The sequence below is a fragment of the Sodiomyces alcalophilus genome (assembly GCF_042370955.1).
Source record: "Sodiomyces alcalophilus JCM 7366 unplaced genomic scaffold ACRALscaffold_11, whole genome shotgun sequence".
Lineage (NCBI taxonomy): Eukaryota > Fungi > Ascomycota > Sordariomycetes > Glomerellales > Plectosphaerellaceae > Sodiomyces > Sodiomyces alcalophilus.
This window is the reverse complement of record NW_027263542.1, coordinates 570779-585262: the sequence shown is the minus strand read 5'-3', so window position 1 is coordinate 585262 and position 14484 is coordinate 570779. Positions and strand designations below refer to the sequence as shown.

The window sequence follows — 14484 nt, the reverse complement described above, 5'->3', positions numbered from 1 at the left end:
TTGCACTGTGAATCATCGATACCCGTTCCTATCGTGGAATCAAATGCCGGTATTGGAACAGCTGCTGCGTTGTGGTGTGTCTGGTCGGCGCCTTGGGCTGGAATAGGGCGCTGCATGGACTAGGGGTGGACGTTGAGAGACGGCTGGTCATACAAGTAAAACGGATATATCGCATTCTTGTGTGCTAACATCTACGAGGATATCACTTCTGACCGCGAGACAGAGTTCACGGTGACCATCTTCGTGACTTTCCGAATAGGCACAAGCCCCCTCAGGCGAACACGGTCGTCCGGGGCTGTACAGTGAAGTGACCCTGGAAGTTGCGAGTTGCTGTCTTTCGTTAAGCTTCCCGGGAGGCCCTGCCACTTGCCATAAGGCACAGCTGGTAGGCATCAGCAGTTGCCGTGAAGATCTGGCGACGGCGTTAATGTCGTGTTATACCAGAGAAAGGGAATGAGCAACTCGACAGCGAAGGGCAGAAGATGGGAATAAGGCTTGCCACATTGTGCTGGGCAGCGGCCAGGGGTCGGTGTACAGAGAATCGAAGGGTCTTTTAGATTTCTGGAAACTGACACCCAACTTCACAACTTCGTGAGAGACTGTGGTGTAGAGTGCAAGCGAGCGAAACTATATCAAGGAATACACCATCCCCTTGGATCCCCCTAATATAGGAGCCGCACGGCTCACCCAATGTGATCTGGTGGCTTCTGCCGTTGATCGCATCCAAGGTGACGTCGCAACTGTTATCTTTGGCACCAACAGAAGAGATGTGGCGGCTTTGGCTGCTGACCCAGAACAACGATTTCTCCTATCATGTGCGAAGTCATACCGGTTCCGCATGATCGCGAGATATGACGGGCCCGTAGTCACTCACCGCCTCGAGTTATAGAACAGTCCCGCACAGCTTACCTTGAATAACGATGGCTTGAAGAAGGGAAAAGAGGAGGAATCGAAGAAAGAGGACAGGGCAGTTGTTTAATATACGGCCTCCGGCCGTGATTGACTACTGTTCGGATTTAAAGCGACAACTACGTGCCTGCCAAACTCAACGAAGAACAACAGGTAGCCGAAGCCAAACTCCCAGGACCGAATCCCCCAGGACCGAATCCCCCAGGACCGAATCCCCCAGGCGACGATACAAGAAAGTACAAACGACAACGGATATTGCTGATGCTTTGTGCCCGTCAGCCAACCCCGTCTCCGCAGATTGGAGTGCGCCAGGACCTGAATGCTATGTACGAATGCGTCGACATGGACGCGAAAAAGATGGAAGCTAATCAATCGAGTTCCCTCCCGGCTCTGCGTGGGAGCAGCGCGACACGACGGAATCTCAGAACAGCAGGGTAAAGCGTCTTGAGTACCGACTATACAGAGTTGAGCACAGTGATGAGGTTTTAATGAGGGCATTGCTTTATACCATCAACGGGGGATATGGCGACGATTGAAGGAAACAAAGACCTAATTGTAGATTCACCTCAGATGGGCGGAGTGCAATATACTACCCTACACTTAACTACTATATCCGAATCAATAATCGTGAACCTCTAATGCCAACAGTACCAAACACCAGAAAGAGAGTCAACTGCACTGAAGCGCAGCTAGCAAAAAGAAACACGCATGGCGATGTAGTACAGCTTGGCCATCCTCTTCCAAGATAGCCCCAAGAATACGGCAAATCCGGAACAACCACCGAGGATCTTGTCATCGCCTCAAATAATACACTAATGGCCTGGTCACCATTCAGGCACAGACCGTGTTCAGAATAGACGAATCCTGTTTCTGGTCTCCGATTCTTCGGCGTCGCTTGCCTCCGACGTGGGCGTATAGACGCCTGAGTAGTCGGGCGCTTTCGTACCCGTCTCCGTCTCACCCTGGGTGTTGTCATTGTCCAAGCCGGTGGGTTGCATCAAGTACATATTTCCGATGGTCAGCGTGTCGCCCAGATCGTCAGGTAACAGGCCTTGGTTGCCAACGATGACAGGCCCAGCGATTAGGCCGACGAAGACGATAAAAAGAAGGAAATAGAGCGTTGCGTATCGGAAAACACGCTTGCGCCTCAGCTTGGACTGCTTCATTGAGTAGATAGGAGGGCGAATTTGACGGCTACACGACAAGGATGGGTTAGCAACGGAGTGGAAGAACGGGCAAGTCATTTCGGGGGTCGACGTACCTTGGACGAAGCCAGAAGAGCATCATCGAATGAACCATGTCGATCTTGGGAATCAAGATCACCGGCAGCATGAAGAACAGCAGGGTGTGCCCCAGGACGAAATCCGCCGCAAACATGCTTAATTCCGTGATCTTGCAGAGGAACTCACGGGCCGGCTGAGACACGGAATGCCAGCCCATGGAATACCATTGTCCTGTCCAAAACGCGATGTTGGCCTGATCGGTCTTCATCTCACGAGTGAGACTGAGGGAGATGATCAGCTTGAAGATGAAGCGTTGGATGGCGACAACGGCGATCATGCCGGAAAGTGTCCGCGAAAAGTTGAACCCCTCAAGCAAGAACATAACCTCAAAGGCGACGAGGAGCATGATAACAGCAATGGCGTGCGCGATAGCCGCCAAAACGCTGCCGAACTTCTTACAGCATTTGCTGAGAAGTGGTCCCATGAAACAGGCCATAGCGAAGAAGACGGCAAGCGCACCGGCGTTGACCGCAATCGGCACGAACGCTACTATACCCAACCTAACGAGAGAGTCTGTGGGGTGAAGGTCCACGTCCGGGTTGTTCTCCTCGGTAACTCCAGTCTGAGCATTGATGAACAGGAATGGGATCGTAGTGACGGCGACCAACAGGAGAGGGGTGGCGATCTCGGCCCAGAATAGGTTCGTGATGGCGGCGCGGGGAACATCGCCGGAGAGCTTACTGGACGGGTCGCCCAGAGCCTTTCGCTTGTAACCGGTGATGCGCGTGCGCGAGAGCCGACAGAAAGCAATCCAGGACGAAGAGTGTGACCTGGAGTTGCCCCGAGAGAGCCAGCGGAGGAAGTCCCGATAGTCGATGAAGAAGTCATTCCAAGCGAATTGATGAGGGTTATAGAGGAAGGGGGAGATGACCAGCGCCATGAGGGTGATCCAGAAATACACAAGCGCCGCTTGCCACACTGTCATGGTCGCGAAAAGAAGCATCATCAATAGGCGTGCGCCGAAATAGATAGACGGTCCGGCGAAACGAGAGTAGAGTACTCCAAAGGGGATGCGTGCTGTTGCGAAACCACGACCCGTGCCAATGTACCTGGCACCGCCAAACGAAAGATCTTGCTGCACCGAATTGGCGTAAATCTGGCAAACAAAAACTTCGAAGAACGGCGAAAGAGAGAGAATCTGCTTGACCAGCCGCTTGACGGCCCGCCAGAAGCCTCGTTCTGTCAGTTCCTGGACAATGAGCGGAATCCATGACAAGAAGATGACGAAGATGATGGATAGAACACTGCGGAAAACCCAGTCGGAAATGGCCGCGGTGTTCTGGCAACCGGTTGGGAAGAGAGAGTCCGTGATGGGCACTTGTCTGTTGTAAAAGCATTCTTTCGTCTCGTGCTTGAGGGCTCCAAGGTTGAGCAGGCAGATCATGAACATCTGAATCGACAGCATGATGAAAATGTTGTTCAAGTGAAAACCGGCATGCGCATAGTAGAAGGAGAGGAACCGATCAAGGGGCAGCTGCGTGCCGAGATAGTAATACTCCCGCGAGAGCATCTGCTCGCCCATGCCTGTGCCAATCTTGGTAACGAAGTTGAGAATGGAGCCGAAGCCCAAGTCACGACCCTTGCCGCACTGATAGTACTCGCAATGTTTGATGCGACCGCCCCTGAGAATGGCCGTCATACCGGCGTAGATGTCCTCGTTCAGATGCAGGCCCTTCTGCGCCTTGGACACACCACCTCGCGTAGTCATGAAAATGCCGTTCAAAAAGTCCGGATGGCCATAATGCAGCTTACCGCCAATCTGAGCAAGCGTGCGGGCGAAAAGCGTACCAAAAGTCTGTTCTTTGCCGGCCGCGACGTCACCAAGAATACCGATGTTTTCAGAGAAGATGTACTCGCGGGCTCCGAGAATCGCAACAGGGGCTGCAACTTTCTCCTTGACACCTGGAGTATACGGAGAGACATTTGTCGTCTTCATCTCTTCGAATTCTGCCAGTACACTTCGAATCTTGAGGCACTCCTCCAGGTAGTTGTCTTGATTGGCGTCGATCAGTTGAATGTACTCGCCCCGGTAGAAGATGAGGGAGTGGTTCTGGTTGTCCGACTTGCCGTCGCCGAGTACAGGGTTGCCGGACAGCTGAATCCGGAACTTGGGTCGCCGCATGCCGTTTTCCATGATTTCCGAGTGGCCGTCGATCAGAGACGAGTACAGACGCGGCTCTTCACCTTCAGCCAGGGGGGGCTCCTCGTCCAAGTAGGCAATCTGCAAATCCGGGTATGCTCTGAGCAAGAACTCGGCGTTCTCCATCTCCTCTTTTTTGAACTTTGCGTAACGCTGCATGGAGACAATGAGCTTGAACTTGCGGCGGGCCATGCGCTCCAACTCCCGCTCTAGCTTGTCCGAGTTGCCGCCGAACATCTGAACAACCTCGGGGTTTTCCACCCGGTAGAGTAGTTTGATCGCCCGGCTGTAATTCATGAAACCAGATATTGTGCGGTAGAGAGTCTGCGAGCGCAACGAAGCCCAGATACGAGTTCGCAGAGTGTACTCAGGGGCGGACGACTTGAAACCAATGCAGTAAAAGGGAAGATCATCGATTTTGCTCTTGGCAGCATCCTTCTCGTTTTTCTCGAGGTCGCCGTTGAACTGCGACGTCTCATCTGCGAGGATCTTGGTGTCCTTGACAAAGCAGTCCCACTCGTGCGGATGCAGCTGCTTGAGGTACTCCAGAAGTGTAACCCGGGAATAGGGTTCATCTTCACGGATAATTTCTCGAAGGGAAAGCAGAATCTTTTCGCTGTAATGGGGAATGAGGACAGAGAAGGTCGGCATGTTGTCAACAGGTAGGGGTTCTGGGATCGGGGTCGATAACGACTGGGCGAAGAAAGACAGTCGACGTTCGGCCTCGCTGTTGGCGGGGAAGAATTCCGTGTTGAACGAGTGGTCCTCCTGGGACACAAAGAACGTTGGCGCTCGGAGCGTCCGCTTGCCTTCTTGCTCTGAAGGAACCTGGTGATAGAGCAGCTTCTGGACGTGATCAATCGCGAGAAGATGCTCGCGATACATCGAGATAACAATGGCGTTCCAGACCTGGGAAATGAGGACTTTGGGCTTGTACTTGATCTCCATATCCGCCGTGGCGAGCACTTTGGAATAAATACGTTTCGGCAACCGGGAAAAGATGTTCCTCCATGGGGTCCAGATGGAAGAACCGATGTAGAACGACCGTGCGATGGAGAAGACAGTGTTCATAAGGACATACCAGAGATAGGTGTCCAGGAAGAAGAAAATGACGTCGGTAAAGCCCATGAGACCCAGCAGGATGTTGTGTTGCTGTTTACACAGCACGTCACCAAACAGATTGTCGCCCAAGCATTCGATTTTCATGATGGAGAGGTATCGAATCGGGTCGCGGAACGACAGTGTCAAATATGCGTAAGACGCACCCAGCTTTGCACCGAAGATGATCGCCCAAAGACCAAACGACATGGCCATTGCATTAGCACCAAGGCGCGGCCAGCTAGCAGTAAAGGTTTGACTGGCGACATATTTGCGTGAGTTCTTGGTGAGGTAACTTCCGAATAGTCCTCCCAATGGCATGACGGCAAAGAAGAGGAAGGTCGCCAACGCGATCACAAACTGTACAATGCCAAGAATATGGGCGGCACGTTCACCCGGGCCGGCGATACCGAGAATGTAGACACTTGGTCCGACGTTGATGGCGAAGATGACAATGAGAAATAGAAGTCGCTTCGTTAGGTGCTGCGCACCGGCCCATCGGCGAGGAACATAGGCCCACTCGGCAAGCGTGGCCAGTATCTGGATCAAAGAAGCGATACTCCCGCCAAGAGCGACAATCGACCAATATCTGGCAGGGTCGGGAGGTTGGTTGACCTGCTGTTCATAAGATGGGCCGACGATGAGGCTGGGCGAGTTGTACGACGTGTAGAACCAAAATATACTCAAGTGGATAATCCAAATGCGGTTGAAGTTAACGAGCAGATGGAACCACGAGCGGGATTCCTTGTACGTTTTGAAGAAGCACTTCTTCCAGTTGATCTCACCGAATTTCAGGTATCGTTCGGCAGGAGAAAGATCAACCAGGCGAGTGCCGTCTTCGAGCACGATGCGCTCGATGCCCTCCGGGTACCAGAACAGTTGGTTGCAATCGTCGTAACCGATAATCTGACTATGGTCGCGTTCGCGACGCACGTAGACTCCGTCCAAGATTTCGTACCCTTGATCTCGGCAATATCGGTAAAGTGGCGTAATCACATTGTTCAGGAAGGTGAATTCCGCCACTGGCTCGACAAGATTCTGGCAAGCAGGCGAGTTGAGATAGTCGTCTGCGCACTTGAAGATGAAGCAGAGACACTCGGGCATGAATCGGACCTGGTTGGCCTCACCCCAGCAGAGGAGGTAAAGTGCGATCTGCCGGACTCGGTCATGCTGGGACATGCGGTTCATGCGTGTCTTCCAGCGATACTCAGCCGCCTCGAGACTGTTATCGCTCTCGAGTTCGGCGAGTGCTTCATCTTCCGTCTGGGCCTCCTTCTGCTTCTTGTTCTTTTTGGATTTACGGTGGAAACCCTTCCCTTTCATATTGGCAAACCCAACAGCATCGTCGAGATCCAAGTGAGCCGCAAAATACCATTTACGGTAGTTCGCATTGTCGCCGCCAATGTAGTCGGCGTGAAGAGACAGCAGTGCTTGGTTCGGCGTCATGCGCGAAGCTCTGGAGTCCAGAAGAGTCATCAAGTGGTCGTACATGTTCCGCATGCTATCACGTTGGAAGCCGAATTTTGCGGTCAGGTCGAGAAAAATATCCTCCACCTCCTCCTTCGAGAGCGGAATTTGCGCTTCCGACGTCCAGGCAGGGTACGGTTCACGAGAGCGTTGACCTGCCGGGAGCACGTTGCTGTAGTCCATTCCGTAGTTCGGAGTGGACGCCCCCGAAGAGCGATTGCCCCCGTATGAGATCTGAGATGACGGTGGACGGTAGCCTCGGCCACCAACCGGCTCGCCGTAGCTGTTGTATCGTTCATCCCCACGACCGTAGTAGTCCATGTCGGTAGCCCGGGCCATGTCGGATCTCATAGTGAAGTCGCTGAACGTCTCAGAATCATCTTCATTCCCAGGACGGCGGCCTCGATTATCGTAGCCTTGGTTATAATCCTGGTCATAATAGCCACCGTTGTTGCCATTATTGTTATGGGCGTTGTAGTAGTCGTCCTGGTACTGATCGTGGCCGTCGTAATACCCGCCATCTTGCTGGTATGGATTGTTTGGGTCGGCATTGTAGTAGCCACTAGATACAAGAAAAAATATCGCGTCAGAATGGTCACGAGCTGACAATACCAGAAGCAATGGAGATGTGGACATACGATTCATCATAGTAGCCATCTTGCTGTCCTCCGCGAGCGTCATGGCCATTGTTGTCGTAGTAGTACTGGTCGTTGTCCTGGTAGTACGAATCGGTTCCATTGTTCTGCTGGTTTCCTTGGCCACGCTGGCCGTAGCCGTCGTCATAATCATGACCACCACCTGGATACCCAGACATGATTGCAGGCCGTTCTATGGATGTGTTAGTTGCTAGCCGAGCCGTTATCGCACAGGCGTTGATGATGAAAGCATCGGACCAAAGGACTCCTAGGGCCATGGGACATACCCTACTCTCAACGTAGCATGAGACGAATCAAACTTGCCGCCGACGAAAATCCCGACGACTTTAAGTTAGGCCACCAAGTTTGTCTTAACTGAATAGATCTCCCTTGCGCAATTTGGTGATCGGCGTGCCTGGTGAACCTCCGCCTCTAGGCGTCGTCAACACTCCAAGGGTGGTCGAAGAGACGTTATTACGCTGGTCGGGTACTAAACGAGTGATGATCCGATGAACGGTGGAGGATGAAAGCAAGGCAGGTAAATAGAAACGAGAGTGAGAAGGGGATAAATCAACCGGTGCGGCTGTAAGCGAAAGACGTCTTCCCCCCGAAGTTGAGTAGAAAGAGGCAACGCGTAACTACCCTTCTTCGGTGTTTTGGCAAAGTGCGAGGTAAGAAAAAGGGGGAAAGGAGGCAGGAGATGGGCCAGACCCAAGGTGGCCCCGTTTTGGAATGCGTGTGCCGGCGTTCTGATTGCCCCAAAGTCCCGGCAGAAGATTAGTCCGTGTACTTCGTGCTTCAAGTACCCGAATAGAGAGCCTGAAGTATCTCTTTTCATTATTAACATGTTCCTTTTTTCTCATCCAGTACGAAATCCCTGTTTCCATCTTTGACCCTCGTATCTCCAATCACCGTGCCAGTCCCACTTATTCCAGGTTCGTTCCGCACCAATAATTATGGGCACGGTTAGTAGACAGGGCAATGTGTGCAGACCTATTTGGAACCATAACGTCACTACTGAGCAGGCACGCACAAATTCCAAGGAATTCTAAACTATCTGCATCACCATACGCCTTGAATATTAGAGTCGGTCGGGTCGAGTATTTTCTGTATGAAGGCACTATGCCATCTGTCTCCTCTCCTCCAAAGAGTAATTAGCTAATTATTTCACAATTAAATAAGGGCAATCCATGTAACATACTTCGTTTGTCCAGCCCCCCCACTCCCTGCTGTTGCAGCCCCAAACGTTCCATCTCGAAGCGCACGTTTCTTTTCTTGATCATCATGCATACAACGTAGGGCTCCACCTCCAAGACAAAAACGCGGATAACCGCCAACGCCATCTCACCGACCTCGACTGAACTTCGACCTGGCCTCGTTGGGTGTAACGGGAACGCTTTTATGAGACGGGTATCGGATTAACGAGCTGGCGTTGAGTACCAGTTGGATGGTACGGACAAAGATCGTAGGACGCCCCGATGATGGTCAACTGGATGCACGTTATCTCCTTGTTTATTATTACAACGTGAGGGGGCTGAGTCTAGCTAGGGTGATATTAGAAAGATTTGCTGCTCGTATCGGCTTCCAGCTGACGAACCCGTTGACGTGGGTATAACGTACAAACATCCCTATGAGGCCTTATTATACACCCCTCCCTTAATAATTCTGGTCACATCAGATGGCTGCCTACTCGGAAATGCTACACCCACTGTAGCAGACAGAATAGGGCAACTACAACGTATTCGTCGAATCGAATCAAGCGCGTAGTACATAACTACTGACTTGTTTGTTTCCTGATACCCTGACACCGAATGGGCTGACCTTCGGCGCCTCTCCAGCCATGCAGACACGCCGTCAACCTTACTCAGTACAGGGCACAGAGGGTTGGAATACTTCCCTCCCGACGGCTTGTACGAAGAATGCATTACATTTGCTCCCCATGGCATCTACTACGAGGCCGCAAACCGTGCAGGCGAGGATCTCGCGCCGCACCCGGATGAATACGGTGTCTCGAGACAAACCCATGATCATGCCCAATTGCTCCGCCCTATACGGATAAGGTAGGCGACGACAAGTGACTTTCAGGCAAGAGGTTAATTAACCACTTACACTCGAAGCTTGACGACAGGTGACTCTCAAAAGGCTTAATCAAGGGCTTGATCAATTACACTCAAAACCTAAAAGGTTCAAATCGAAGCCTCTTTTTTTCTACGTGAGTCAGTACTTGCCGGGGGTAATATTATATAGCAGGGCCAATACTTAAGGAGCGAAGACGACTACCCAAGACCCATCTATGGCAAGAAACAAAAAGCGAATAGCGACAACAGTCTGATAGTGTTGATCCCCTCCCCGAGTTAGTCTTTTTGACCCAGACGAAAGTAACAATATGCGCTTCCGAAAGCAGTCCCAGCGAGGCAAAAGCTCGAACAGGGCATCGCATCTCACTATTCGCCTTCCGCCACAGGTGCTTTTTCGAATCTTACGATACCTCCCATTGGATTCTCAGCTACTCTTGGCGCAGACGTGCTGTTCTCTGCGCGACTTCGTCGAAGGATATCTCCCAATTACGTATTCCCAGGCATGGGCCAGGAAGGGAGCGGCAGATCTGTTACAACTATCCAGCGTTCGGCGCATCGAATACCTTACCGACATATCCCGGAACGCGCCAGGCCATTGGGCGTGTCGACACTGCATGTCTCTACATCCTGTATCTCTCAGAGACCTGCCCGACTCTCGCACTTTGCAGGTTCCATGCCTTTGGAACAAGTCGCCTGCCAGCATGTCGCAGGAGAAATCGATTTTGGATGCTTCTACGCACTATGATTTCCAAGAGCATCACAGACACATCATACTCAAGTGTGCCAGGCTGTACCCGGCACTCAGCAGCACGCAGCGAGAATATCTCTCTAGACTCATGGAACACCGATACTTCTACATACGTGGAGCACCTTATGTCCACCTTCATGTAAAACCTCGAGTAGTCGCACGAAAAATGTACGACGAAGACAGATACCACATCGCCACTTTGTGCCATAAGCTTCTGGCTATGCATCAATGGCAGATCTATGCGACCGACGGTGTTCCAGCTGCAGTTGAAGTCCGAGACATTCAGCCCATCCGCCTCTGTCCTCATATCCGATACTCGCCTACTGCCGTGCCCTCAAAGCCGACAGAGGATCTTTTCACACATAATGTCAACCTGGCGGTTCGCAATGAAGGCAGAATCCCAGTCTATGGCTCGTGTCGAATGTGCCCCATGGACTATGTTGTCCAAATGGCCCCGGACAAGACGAATCTCATAATTTTTGCTTATTACGGTATCACGCCGGAGGAACAATCGTCAGAGCTGATGTCCTACGTCAATCTCTGCGGCAATCGCCGTCGCTCTGACCAGAGACCCGGCCAGATTCATGCGATGTACGAAGCATCAGAGCATGTCTTCTTGCCACCTGAACCTAGGCGATGGTTTCCGTACGGGCAACTCCTTCGTTGGTATTGGGACGTGTTCCGATGGGATATGTCACAACCAAAATAAGCAGTACTTACCCTGTCATTATAAGGGATATTCCTTTTTTGACGTAGTGGTAAAAGTCTGCGACAGATTTGCGATGACTCTAGGACACTAGCGTCTACTCCTCCCGGTCGGCGATAGTGGTATGGTATCTCCAATTGTTACGGCCTTTCTGATGTGCATCGTTCATTGATCTCGCGCGGAGGGGTTGAACAAAGTACCTATGCGGGAGGGGGTGGTTATAGGTCAGAGCTTGAACAGAGGATTTTGCTCTGACCAGAGCCAGGTCAGAGGTACAACTGTCAACATGAAGTTCTAAGACTGTCGACAGTCTGACCAGTCATCGGGCTCTGACCTATAAACGCCCCCTCCCGCGTAGGTAGTGAATCACACCGACATACCAGTTACTATTTTAAAATTTCTTATGTTTCTTATTTATAATCCTATTATGGTATTATGGATATGTCCTGAAACTTGAAGTGAGCCAGCCACCGCTGTACTGACTAACGACTTTTTGTTCGCGTACAAGTATATACTTCGTATAGAGTGAATAAACAAGGTAAGAAGACGTGCAGTTCAATATACTAAGTACCTATAAAAGGTAGCCGCGGTTACCTTAGTAAAGAAAAAAAAGGCCTTTTTTTTTTTTTTTTTTTTTTTTTTTGCTTTCTTCTCCCCAGGAGCAAAGCTAATAAATGTATTTTAATCGAACGACCACTCGCTAAGATAGTAAGGGAGGTGACTTACTAATTAAAATAAGAGACTGGATATTCCGACTGTACCACTTGGATATTCCGACTGTAGTTCTGATATGAACCCACTTTTTCCCTCTTTCGGAATACCACACATACAACGTACCTACCTACCAAGTACTTAGTACGATCGTCAATCGTTCAATCGCCCGAACAGTCTTTTGTTGACGTTAGATCAATTTGATCCCTCGGGTTAATTGAAGGTAGTGGTTATAATGATTCGGATGATGTTGATTGAGACCGATGGTTCTATTTTGTAGCTGTTTGCCACCAATTAAGGCCTCTCTACAGAATCCAGTTCCTCATACTTTCCGATTCATGCATCTAACCTACTACTGCTGCTGCTGCTGTTGTTGTTGTTGTTGTTGTTGTTGTTGCAATTGACGGATCAGTTCGTCAGTTCGATTAAAGCCAGCCGCAGCAGTAATTGCTCCTCTTCCACCGCGCCCACGGCCACGGCCACGGCCACGCCCACGGCCACGGCCACGCCCACGCCCACGGATATCTTCGCCTTATTGCTGTTGTTGTTGTGCCATCGGGGGGCTGTTGATTAAAGTTAATTGACGTTGATTGACGTTGATTGACGATAGCTTGATGGTGGAAGTGGTGATCGTAATTGATATGGTAGATTAGGTTGTGTATGGTTCAAAAAATAATAAAATTTAATTGGCTGGAAAAGTGGGCCCACAGGAACTATAGTCGGAATATCCAAGTAGTACAGTCGGAATATCCAGTCTCTAAAATAAAAGGTAGGTAGGTACAGTGAGTAAGCAAAAGTGGCGATTAGGCGACCTATATCCAAATATCATCACAAGAACCTTATTTTAACCCTTCGAATACGAATATAAATAACTTTACGAATACTACTTCTAAAATTTCGGAAAAATCAGATTTATAAAGGGGAGTGACTGTATAAAAGGAATATCTAGTTATATCTTTTTAATACTTTATATACCACCCCCTAGCCGCGATACAAGCCTTAACCCTTCGCGGTATCGACTTAATTAGAGCCTATAGAAGCTCCTCTTTAAAATCGTTCTATACCTCCCCCGCGGCCCGGCAGAGTAATTCGTATAACGTTATCGTAGAGCCTATCCGTGCTAGACTAGGATTCCGTAAATAGATCCTCTCTTTTAGTATTTTCCATAGGTTTTCGATAGGATTAAGATTAGGCGAATACGGCGGCTAATCCAGGATAGTAACTTTATTCTCTAGACCCTATAGTAGTAACTAATTTTAAACGAGGCGCGCTTTATATACGGCAGCGTTATCTTAAACGAATACGCTGCCCGGTTCGTATATCGTAGGAAGCACTTCTTTAAGCGTGCGCTTAATAACGGCTACCGTAACGCCTCTACGCGGTGTAGAGGGGTCCCCGTGAAAGGCGATTAATTCGGTGCGTTTATTATACGAAAAGCCGGCCTAGAATATCTGCGAATAGCGCGTAGGCTTATTATAAGGCTAAATAATATTCTATTAAAGTCGCTTTCCCTATAAATTTATTAGTAAAGGTATAAACTCTTAATAAAGTTGACTTATAGGACGGCAGAAAACCTATTTCTGCCTCTGCCCTTCTCCGCGCGCGACTATGGTTTTATCCGAAAAAATAACCCGTTTCTACTAGTCTAGGGGTTTAGAGGCGTGGCGTAGGCACCACTCTAAACGTATTTACGCGTGCCTTAGGGTCAGGGTCGGCCGGCATAGCGCGCGGGAGTGTTAGAAGCCCTGTGAACGAAGGTATCGTATAATAGTGTGTTTTAAGTAAGTAAGGCCTAGCTTAATCTTTAATTTAGTAGGTAATATAAAAGGGTTAAGTCCGATAATATATAGGATATATCTTTTTTTGTACGTATTAAGGGCCTACGGGCGGCTAGACCGAGGTTTTAATCGGGCTGATATTTATAATTCGTAGCGGCGCGCGATACCAGATACCGACCCTGGAGATATATTGAATTTGATCCCTACCTCCCTTTAACTGAGCCCACTAAAATAGGCGTGCGCAATCAGGGTCCGTTTATAAGGCGAATGCTTAACGCGCGGCGTAATTAGGGGCATTTTCTGATTTTTGACGAATTTTTGAAGTTAAAGGGTTGATGGTGTTAAAGGAGGAAAACGCGCTGTGACGCGTTGGTGGGGTATTTCTAATCGCCACTTTTGCTTACCCACTGTAATATCATACCTACTCAGTATACCTACGAAGTACTAAGTAGGCACCTAGGTAATTATGGTATACCAAGTACACGTGTATATCTAACGTGTATTACTAAGCTAAGGTGACGGACAAGACCGAACAGGGGAGCCAAGACCTAAACCAAAATAAGTTAGCCAGGTATCGCTTTGTTGCTCAGTGCAACGGGTGACAGGCGAAAGTAAATAGAGAACTGCATGGTAGGAAAACCCGACGGTCATTCCACTGCTGCGAACGAACCTTTTCATCTTATTCTCTAGCTCTGCTGCTTATTATTAGCGTGATTATCAGGGACTTCCCTATACGTAGCCGTGTCTCATCCTTTGTTGCCAAATCGTTCAAACCATGGCTATCCGATACACCTCAAGCGACGACGAGCTCCCTGACTTGGATATGATTATTCGGAAACTATCATCACACAAAACTCAGCCAGCCGACCTGCATACTCACAACACCAAAACAGGGCGCTATGGCAGGGGAGGCCGAGTCGCTCCCCTGCCG

General features: G+C 49.9%; 5 protein-coding genes across 5 annotated transcripts; 2 read left to right on the top strand and 3 right to left on the bottom strand.

The window, feature by feature from the left end:
- Positions 1-1391: 1391 nt before the first annotated feature.
- ACRALDRAFT_1045542 (glycosyltransferase family 48 protein) lies at positions 1392-8270 on the bottom strand. Its single transcript, XM_071015398.1, has 4 exons — positions 7820-8270; positions 7536-7725; positions 2171-7459; positions 1392-2103 (listed from the first exon to the last, which is right to left on the bottom strand). The coding sequence occupies exons 2-4, from the start codon at positions 7709-7711 to the stop codon at positions 1758-1760; spliced, it is 5811 nt and encodes a 1936-aa protein (XP_070870984.1). The 5' UTR covers positions 7712-7725; positions 7820-8270; the 3' UTR covers positions 1392-1757.
- A 359-nt stretch (positions 8271-8629) lies between these two features.
- On the bottom strand, positions 8630-8947 carry ACRALDRAFT_2038159 (uncharacterized protein). Its single transcript, XM_071020851.1, has one exon. It carries the CDS (start codon positions 8873-8875, stop codon positions 8687-8689), a length of 189 nt encoding a protein of 62 aa, XP_070870983.1. The 5' UTR covers positions 8876-8947; the 3' UTR covers positions 8630-8686.
- ACRALDRAFT_2038158 (uncharacterized protein) lies at positions 8930-9164 on the top strand. The gene has a single exon (XM_071020850.1). The coding sequence runs from the start codon at positions 8980-8982 to the stop codon at positions 9145-9147; it is 168 nt and encodes a 55-aa protein (XP_070870982.1). The 5' UTR covers positions 8930-8979; the 3' UTR covers positions 9148-9164.
- A 1429-nt stretch (positions 9165-10593) lies between these two features.
- On the top strand, positions 10594-11067 carry ACRALDRAFT_1073241 (uncharacterized protein; the record flags this gene model as incomplete). The annotated part of the gene is made up of 1 exon (XM_071018080.1): positions 10594-11067. A coding segment is annotated over one exon (474 nt), but the record flags the coding sequence as incomplete, so codon positions are not given.
- Positions 11068-11936: 869 nt separating this feature from the next.
- On the bottom strand, positions 11937-14231 carry ACRALDRAFT_213867 (uncharacterized protein; the record flags this gene model as incomplete). Its single annotated transcript, XM_071024147.1, has 5 exons — positions 11937-11953; positions 12037-12080; positions 12132-12230; positions 12295-12385; positions 14150-14231. 5 exons carry the CDS (start codon positions 14229-14231, stop codon positions 11937-11939), a joined length of 333 nt encoding a protein of 110 aa, XP_070870980.1.
- Positions 14232-14484: the final 253 nt, after the last annotated feature.